The sequence below is a fragment of the Tupaia chinensis genome, unplaced genomic scaffold (genome assembly GCF_000334495.1).
Source record: "Tupaia chinensis unplaced genomic scaffold, TupChi_1.0 Scaffold146052_1, whole genome shotgun sequence".
NCBI lineage: Eukaryota > Metazoa > Chordata > Mammalia > Scandentia > Tupaiidae > Tupaia > Tupaia belangeri.
This window is the reverse complement of record NW_006205908.1, coordinates 4,746-14,527: the sequence shown is the minus strand read 5'-3', so window position 1 is coordinate 14,527 and position 9,782 is coordinate 4,746. Positions and strand designations below refer to the sequence as shown.

At 38.7% G+C, this 9,782-nt stretch overlaps 1 protein-coding gene and 1 pseudogene across 1 annotated transcript in view; both read right to left on the bottom strand.

Annotated features, from left to right (window-relative positions):
- Positions 1 to 2,688, bottom strand: part of TMC1 (transmembrane channel like 1) — a gene marked incomplete at its 5' end in the record, with an annotated part of 129,539 nt that extends 126,851 nt beyond the window's left edge. Inside the window, one exon of the mRNA XM_027768365.1 lies at positions 2,561 to 2,688. Coding sequence (XP_027624166.1) covers positions 2,561 to 2,688 — 128 coding nt within the window. The remainder of the gene's footprint in view (positions 1 to 2,560) is intronic.
- Positions 2,689 to 2,845: 157 nt separating this feature from the next.
- LOC114004437 (cytoskeleton-associated protein 2-like pseudogene) lies at positions 2,846 to 5,100 on the bottom strand (annotated as a pseudogene).
- Positions 5,101 to 9,782: the final 4,682 nt, after the last annotated feature.

The window sequence follows — 9,782 nt, the reverse complement described above, 5'->3', positions numbered from 1 at the left end:
GCATCCCAGACCCGGTGGCTTAAAACTCACGCCAGGTGCATGTGTGTGTGTGCCCAAGATCCAGAGAAGAGAATGGAGGAGAAGGGATTGCGGCATGACCATCCCCCCCTGGGGGGTGATTTCTCGCTTTCTGTCTCTCTGTCTCTCTCTGTCTGTCTGGCGAGCTCATGCGCCCTATAGCAAAAACCTCTCCAAAAAAATAAATAAATAAAACAAATAAATAAATAAAAGTTGTGTTTCTCAACTATATGCTGTTTTCTGGTATCATGCTCATTGTTTTATATAAATTATCTAATTTCATGACTCCAAATCACTGTCTGTAAGTGTAATTTAATAAAAAAAAAAACCCTGAGGTTATAGAAATGCACAACTGATCCAAACTTTCAAAGCTATTAAATGGAAGGTTTTAAATTCCAACTCAAGTTGAAGCCCACTCCTATTCCATTGTCCTCCGTGAGAGAAGCAGACAATGAGGAGTGAGGGTATTGCTATACCTCCATGCAGTTGTAAAAGTGGGATACTCCTTGGCATTTTATTCAATTTAATGACTCAAGTTTTTACAGTCTATTACTTTGTACTTTTACAAGTTTCTCTAAATAGTTACTTATGCTTTCATGTTTTAAGATTTCATGAGCTATTAATATTTTGAAATATATTTGGGGGACCAGCAGAGTTGCCAAGTTTCCATTTTGCCAAGTAAGGATATTTTTAAAACCTATAATTTAGAATTATTATCATTTCATTAAATGAAAACTATTTTAATATATACACACATGCACACGTGCACAGTAATAGTGGAATCTGGCTTTGCCGTCGTCCACAGTAGATGCATACATGTGCCCTGGGAGATCTCAGACCACAACTGTGTTGTGCTGCAAAAATTTGCTGGGAAGATCACTGGTAGGAACTTGGACAATCCTATTCCACAAAACAAAATGATACTATTATAAAAGGTGGCTAGGTTCCAAGCTCACGGAAAGCCTAGAATATCTTCCTTTAATTTAGATACGCGATAACGAAGGCTCCAGGAGCTTAAGCAATGTCTTCGAAAAATACACAAGCTCTCACAGAGCAAGACTTGAAGTGAATTATCCTGACAACTACTTCGGTTCCTTATTTTTTTATCACAACAAAACTATGCTATCATTTCAAAAGCATTATTAGTTAAATAGGCCTCCAGGGAAATAGTTTTGGAAACTTACCACTACATTAAAAAAAAAAAAAAGATTTGTGAAAAAATGCAATCTGTGGCAAAACTGAGATGCAACCATGGCTGTTGAAATAGACACATTGGGAACCAGCAGTTAGCATAATGGCTATGTTACTGGATTCCCATGTATTCGACCGCGGTTCACATTCCGGACCTAGTGGCTTAGAACTCAGGCCCGGTGCGTGTGCGTGCGTGCCCAAGATGCCGAGAGGAGAATGGAGGAGAAGGGATTGCGGCGTGGCCATCCCCCCTGGGGGGTGATTTCTCGCTTTCTGTCTCTATGTCTCTGTCTGGCGAGCACACGCGCCCTATAGCGAAAACCTCTCAATAAATAAATAAATAAATAAATAATAAATAAATAAATAGACACATTGTTTTTTTCAGGGCCTCACCCTTCCAGCCACTAGGGCAAGGAAATAAGAGTGCGAGCCTCAGGGGTTAATCTGCTCCCATCCCCCAGAATGAAATATACATTTGACTTTGCATGTGGAGCATTTGTAGATCTCTGTGCTCTGAGTATTTGCACTCACATCAGCAGTCAACACAAGACTGAAACTGGGTCACTGACATGTTACCAGGCAATAGCAATTAGCATAGCCTTAATTGGAATCCTATTTGTTGTTATGTTGGTTTAGCATCCTCCCTGTACTTTAATGAGAGCTGTCACACAGAAAGATCATTTGGGACTGGAGCCCTGCAGAGAAACGAGAGTGTGTAGTCCCTGCAAACTTGTGAAGTTCAAATATAGTCTCTCTTTCAGAGACATGGTAATGAATGTATTACTAAGGAAACTCCAGTTTCAGAAGAAATGATTAGAGGTGACCATAGAGAAGCTAAAACAACACATTTTCTCATAGTTGTTTCCAGTTTATAATCATTAGTTCATTATCTCATAATGGAATGACTATGAGCATATGATATATGATGAGTATTATACATAATTCATATATATAATTATCATATATGATCATGAGTGTCAAATATGTGTATATGTATGTGTGTGACATACATAGTATTATCTCTAATATTTAGGTAATACTCTGAAGATTAAGGAGGTCCACATCAAGGAAAGTGGCACCTGGGGCCAATCTCTGGACTGACAGTAAGAAAGTTGGATCCCACATAACCAAAGGCATGCCTGGAATCCTGGATCCTACGACTTGAAAAACACACTCTGTACATCTGTGTGCATGCCCAAAATTCCAACAGGAGGGAGAGATGGAGGAGAAGGCATTGCAGTGTGATCATGCCCCATGGGAATACTTTTCTCACTTTCCCTTTGTGTTCTCGCTCTCTTTCTCTCTGGCTAATTGAAAAAAAAATTAAAAATTAAAAAAACTGGCACCATACTTGAGAACTTCGATTTTTTTCTCCATCTTCCAAGGTTTGCACTTTACAGTGGCAATCATTTGCCTTTGCTCATCTAATTCTGCCTTCAATCTTTCTAACTCCTCTTCATCAATTTCTTCTTCTTCTTCCCTTTAAAAGAAAAAAAAATAAGAAAAATCTTAACAAAATTAATCTTTGCTAGGGTTCAAAACTTAAGAAAAACTTATATCAAATATTCAGCCTAATTTTTTTTTCTCACAGAGGCTCTAAAACACTTTTATTTGTTTTTAAAGAAGCATCAAGAAATTATGACTCAAGAATTTGAAACCCCAATGTTACAGGCAAAGCCTCATTTTTACAAAATATGAAGCACTGTTTCTTCTACTTCTAATAGTTCATCAAGAGATGCCACTTCTAAATCATGTTCCTGCAGCGTCACCGGGTAGCAGGACACCGTCCCCTGGATCCTTGCTGAATGCTGCAGAGGAGTTCTGAGCTTCTGCCTTGCACGTCCAGCATTCCATCTAAGCTTGGGATTGAGGTGATCCATAATCTGATACAAGAATGATTATGTGGTTCTACTTTGGTTATCTGGGGGTACTGCTACTACCTGTTTCTGCTCTTTCGGAGAAAGACAAGGCTTTTCAGAGTCCATCTTCATGACCAGCTCTTCTACTGATGTTATATTAGTTTTAGCAACTAAACAGTTGGAGGAAATTTCTTCCTTATTTCTATTCATGTCTTTATAAATATTAAGAACAACTTCTCACAACTCTTGTGCTGGAGTTGCTCCATTTTTAATTGTTTCTTAATATAGTAACTCTTGTGCTGGAGTTGCTCCATTTTTAATGGCTTCTTAATATACACCAGTAACAACAAAGCTGCATTTACATGCCAACAACGTGGCTTTGCAGATACAGAATTTAGCAAATTTTTCAGCCTCAGGAATGCTGGACAATATGGTAAATATTTCATTAGAAGGCACATGCCCTTCTCTGAGCTGTAGACATTCGCTCAGAGTGTTGTTAATTTTATTGGACAGTTCAAGTTGGACTTTCTTTTCTTCTTCTTCTTTTCAATGCTCTTTCCAAATCAAATATTCATTTCCTCTATTATTTTTCTGTTTGTTTTAAGTTCCATAGGAAGCCATTCATAGATTTTCCCCTTTGATTTCTGTCGTTCTTCTAGTTGTTTCCTTTGATCTTCTGCTGTTAGCTTCTTTTTCATATCTGGATTAGTTTGGGTCTCATTTAGAACTCCTTTCTATTCATGGTTGTGTGACCAGCTTGCGTTTTGGGAGCTGTCATGTTCAGAACACAATTCTGAGGAACAGTCTTTTTCAGCTTAGAGTCCAAAGTCTGTGCATTTTGTTGAAAGTTGTTGTATTTGTTACCATTGGTTACATCTGCTCTAATTCTTGTTGTGCTTGAAACAACTGAATTAAAGCTGCCAATTGTCAGATGAGACCTCTGGCTTATAGCTTTTGATCTCTGAGGTACACACGACGTTGGAGGTCTGTAACAAGGTTGAGTGGACTTTTGATTTTGCTTTAAGTTTGAATGTTGGTTATCATATCCACTCAGAAGCAAACTGGTGTATATCCTGGGCTTAGAAGGTTTTTCTTCCTGTTTGTTAACAGGGTATGACTGTGACTTAGTTTCTTGTGGTCCTTCATATTTACTCTAACCTTTATATCTTTTAAGTCCTTGACCACTGGTTTCTTTGATGCTTGAACCCTACTAAAAATCTGAATAAGGTGAGAGGGAACTGTCCTTGGGTGTTTTTCTCCTGGTCTTGTAAGACCTGCTCCTTTAGACCTGCTCCTTGTATTTCTCTTTATTAATTGTCTTTAAGAATAGCACTATTCACCGAACTTTTGCCTATGGCTTGGTTAAGAGCCAAACTGCTCCTTGACTGGATTATAAGAGTTTGTCCTAGTTATGACACACAATTCAGAATCTGGCTTCCTCTCAGGTTCTGATAAGATATGGGGCAAGTTCTCTTTGTTCGTCTCTTTTATAAAGCTATCCAAAGATTGGTTTTCAACACAGGTACTGTCCACACAGTCTATACATTTAGCATTTCCTTGATCTGTTACCTGCTTCTTTCTTTAAAGGTTTCAATTCCTGCATACTGAGTGACCCCACAGATTTTCTTGACAGTTCTCCTACAATGAATAATCCACTTCGTGCAACTGACGAGTCGTACTGGAAGGCTTACCATTGGGGGTTAAAGAAACACATCCTGAAGTGAGCCATTTTTTCACAAGTTTTGGTGGCTCCAACTTTGGCTTCTGTGACCCTGTGATATTGGCTGTTCTGGGCTGGAGTTTAATACTGATGGGCATTGTGGTTATGACAGGCAAGACAACATGGTTGGTAATATACTTTTTGGGTCTAATGTAGATTTAGAAGGTAGTGGATTTAGGCAGTTATTCTTGGGTTTTAGATGAGGCTCCATGTTTTGGTTTTCAGTTTATCCTTGGCTGCAAGGTATTCCTGGAATTTTCTCTGCAGGTCCTCCATAAGAGTGGTGGCAGCAGTGGACATAGGCAGCACCATAATTCCATAATGACAGTTTTTCTTCAAAGGTCGTGCATGGACTCAAGACCCCAGCGCTGTGCATTTGCCTATTCAGCTCATTTTTTTAAACTTTGCTATGTGTACTTAATGCTGAGATCCATAGAATTAGACCTCATCTTTGTGGACCAGCAGATGGTATAGTGGTTATGTCACTGAACTCCCACATGGATGACCATGGTTCAAGTTCCAGATCTGGTGGCTTGAAACTCATGCTAGGCACGTGCATGCATTCCCAAGATCCCAGGAAGAGAACAAAGGTGAAAGGATTTCAGTGTGGCTATTCCTCCTGGGAAGTGATTTCTCACTTTTTCTCTCACTGTGACTATCTCTCTCTTTCCAGCGAGTGCATGTACCATGAGGCAAAAACCTCTAAAATAAACAAAAAAGCAAACAAAACACATACACACAAAATAATCTCATCTCTGAACACTGTGTGGGATTTTTATAACCTTAAACAATAGTGTAAACACAATAGTGTTTACATTCTCATGTCCTGAAACTAAGCTGTTCTTTTATGCCTGGAGCCTCAAGCTCTCAGAACTAGAAAATCTGTGGAAAGAACAGTTAGTCTATCAAGATATTTTCCTCTTTTCTGTGTTCTTTTATTCACCTTCCCACACCAATTCTACACTTCACTTAAACACTTCATCTTTCAATAAGGACAATAAATTAGAGGTGAAGACGTCTTTGAAGTGCCCTTAAAATTTTTAAGTTAGCCATGTCTCAAGAGAAACAGAGAAAATTGACATAGGGTAAAGTAAAAATCTATTTCTCAAAGGTAACCTAATCTGTTAATTAAACTCAGGACTTCAATTGATAACATTTGACTTGAAATATATTTGGTGGAAGCAAATTCTTTGAAGAGACCTTCAAAGGAATTTAGTTTCTTACTGAGCAAATGAGATATATCTTTTCTCCTCTGTGTTTCTAGTATTACAAAAGTATTACAGGGTTTAAGAAAACATAATCTAAACATGAGCAACATGATTTTAAATTGAGGCATGTAATACCACATTGCATAGATGAATTACTTTCGTCATAGATTGTTATTAAGCTATTGTCTTTTGACTTCCAGCACATCTGTCTCTATTTAATACTGTGGTGCTGGAGCCGAAGTCACATTTCTGCTTTTTCAGTAGGTTCAGTCTTAGATCAATAATCAGGGATTCTAAATAAGAACTGTCTTTCCTTGAGCTTCTGGTCTCCTTCTTGTCTGTTTCCTGCTTGCTTCCTTAGGTGATACTTTCTCGCTAATTACACTTTCTCACTCCAGGAGCTAAGCATAGGGGGAAGAGTTTTCCATAGATGCAGTAGAGGATACTTTGCCCATTTTACTAATAGCAGAACCAGTATTACCACCTCCTTCTTAGAAAGCAGCATTGCTAGTCATTAGCTCCTTCATAGAGGTTCAAGTTTCAGCTTCATCAGTCTCTCCTCTGTACCAGGGGTTTCCAACCCCTGGGTCACAGACTGGTAGTGGTCTGTGTCCTGTTAGGACCAGGCCACACAGCAAGAGGTAAGTGGCAGGTAAGTGAGCAAAGCCTCATCTGTATTTACAGTCACTCCCCATCATTCACATTAGTGCCTGAGCCCCACCTCCTGTCAGATCATCGGTGGTATTAGATTCTCATAGGAGACCCCATCTAACTGCAGGAAAAAGAGCTCAGGGCTTCCACTGATTCTGTACTATGCTGAATTGTATAATTATTTCTTTAAATACTACAATGTAATAATAATAGAAATAAAGTACACAGGAGCCAGCAAGTGACATGGTGATTAAGGGCACTGAACTCCTACATGACTGACTGTGGTTCAAGTCCTGGACCTACTGGCTTGTTTTCTTACTTTCCCTCTTTCTCTCTCTCTCACACTGTCCCTCTCTGGTCACATTTAAATAAATAATAAATAAATAAATAAATAAATAAAGTCAAATAAAGTAATTCTTTAAAAAAAAAGAAAAGAAATAAGGTACACAATAAATGTAATGTACTTGAATCATCCTGAAACTCTCCTCCTCCCCCAAATCCTGACCTGTGGAAACATTGTCTTCCCATTAAATGGGCCCCTGGTGCTGGAAAGGTTGGGAACTTCTGCTCTACACAAGAAAGATTTCATTTTAACACTTCCCATTGTACCTTCATTGTGGTAGTAACTGTTTCCTACAGTTGCTATCCCATGACACTTTTTAAAAAAGAATTATTAATTTAATTTAATTTTATTATTATAATTAGAATTATTATTTTAATTTTCTATTGGAGATGTGCATTCACCAGAGAGAGACAAGCAGAGAGAGAAAAAGAAAGTGAGGAAGTAAGCCCCGGGTCAGGACTCAAACCTTGGTTGGCTATGTGGGAGTCCAATGCCTTACCCACCGTGCCACCTGCTAACCCTATCCCATAATACTTTAATGTTCTCATTGTTCCTGTCCATTAACCTCACTAACAGTTTTTTTTTATATTGCTTAACAATTCTCTTATTAAATCCTCTTTGTTCAATAAATTGCTGAAGTTTCTCTCTTCGCTAGATTTTAATGGATAAAATTATAATCTAATTCAGTATTACTCAAAAACATATTTTGTTGCTCATTAAACTCAAGACTACACACAGTGTGAACAGGACCAAATTTCTTTTTCATAGTTCTAGCTGAGGAACAGATTGGCTCCATAGTGTTAGAACACTCTCTACCAAATGAACTTCAGAATCTCCTTTCCTCCCCACCAGTCCATGGTTCTTTATCATGCCATGATCACTGAAATAAGACTTGTATATTAAATCTCTAAACTAGTATTGCCTATGACAATTGTTGTTGAACAATTCAAATACTCCATATAGAAGAGTAATACTGGGGTTGGCCTCGTAGCCTAGTGGTTTTGGGAGCAGATCTTACATGGCCAACCACAGTTTGAATCCCAGACCCAGCAGCTTGAAAAATATGCTGGGCACATGTGCATGCATGCCCCAAATCCTGAAGCAAAGGAGGGATGGAGGAAAAGGGGACTATGATGAGATGATGCCCCATGGTGGGGGGGGCTTTCTTCTCCTCCTTTTCCCTCTTTCTTTCTCTTTCTCTGGTGAGTGCACACATCCTTTCTGGCAATTTAAAGAAAACAAAACAAAAGAATAATAATCCTGGTTCAAGAGAACTATGGAAATATACTCTGCTAAGATAAAATTCTGATTGTCACTAGATTATTTCTGTTTTAATTAGTTGATGTTTATTATATAAAATCCTATGTTACTGTACAACAATGGCACAAAACATTTGAGGATTATTTTTTACTACAACTATACTCACAGTTGTTTTTTAAATCACTTATTAGAATGATATCAAGAGAGGAGCTAGATCTCACTTACAGAAAGTTAAGAGTCAGGGCCCTGAAAGGAAGTCACTGTGTTTATCTTTTTAATGAAGTCTCTGTGTTTTTCCCCTATGGTCTGGTTATTGTTCCATATACACTTCTCTTACATGTCACTAAAGAATATATGGTTCCTTGCTAATAAAGCGGGAGATAGGCATATTCAGCCCAATGACAGGGAAAAGCAAAGATGGAATCACAATGGCTATATTTTCATAGCCAAAGCTGGCTACATTGGGACTCAAAGGAACTGTAGCTACAGGCAACAGTTTCTATTTAGCAACTATATTCTAACAAGTACAGAACGTTATGATTGGCTGACCACATAAGAATAGGGTAATAAATCACTCAGACTACCATGAACTATTTTCAAAAGCCCACTTCCTTATCAGAAAGCCAACCCAGGGGCCAGAAGGTGGCATGGTGATTAAAGAACTGGATTCCAACTGGTCAACCCCGGTTTGAGTTCTGGACCTGGCAGCTTAAAATTCACACCAGGCATGTGTGCATGCATGCCCCAAATCCTAGGAGTAGACTAGGAGAGGGTCCCAACCCATTTGGCATCCTCTCCCTGTTTGGGAGCTCTGTTCTTCCTTCCCTATCTTAATAAAATCCACTTTTGGGGCCAGCAAGTGGTAAGTAGTTAAGGTACTAGATTCCCATATGGTCAATCACAGTTTGAACCTGGATGTGGTGTCTTGAAGATCACTCTGGCACATGTGTGTGCATGTCCCAGATCTCAGGAGGAAAATGGAGGAGAAGGAATTGCAGCATGGCTTTCCTCCCTGCGGAGTGATTTCTCACTTTTTCTCTCACTGTCTCTCTCTCCTCTACAGTGAGCACATATGCCCTATGGCAAAAAACTTAAAAAAATAAATAATAAAATAAACACCACTTTGCTATCTCCTTTCTGTGTCCATGTCTTTAGTTCTTTATGAACATCAGACAAGAATCAGCACAGGTATTGGATCTGATCACCCAATACTCTGGTGTCAATATATGGATTTGTTTTTCTAGGAAGGAGAAGATATGTTTTAATTAAAAAAAAAAAGTGTTCCTATGTAGATGTAAATACAAATCCAAATTATATAGATAGCTGTTTTACTAAAATCCTTATAAAAACTAGCAAAAATAAAGGAAAATCAGTGCAGGGTCAGCTCTGTGGCCCAGTGGTAAAGGGGGTTGTATCCCACATCGCTGAGCTCACAGTTTGAATCCCTGATCTGGGGGCTTGCAAAACATGCCAGGGATGTGTGCATGCATGCCCCAAATTCCAATGGAATGGAGAAATAAAGAAAAAGGATT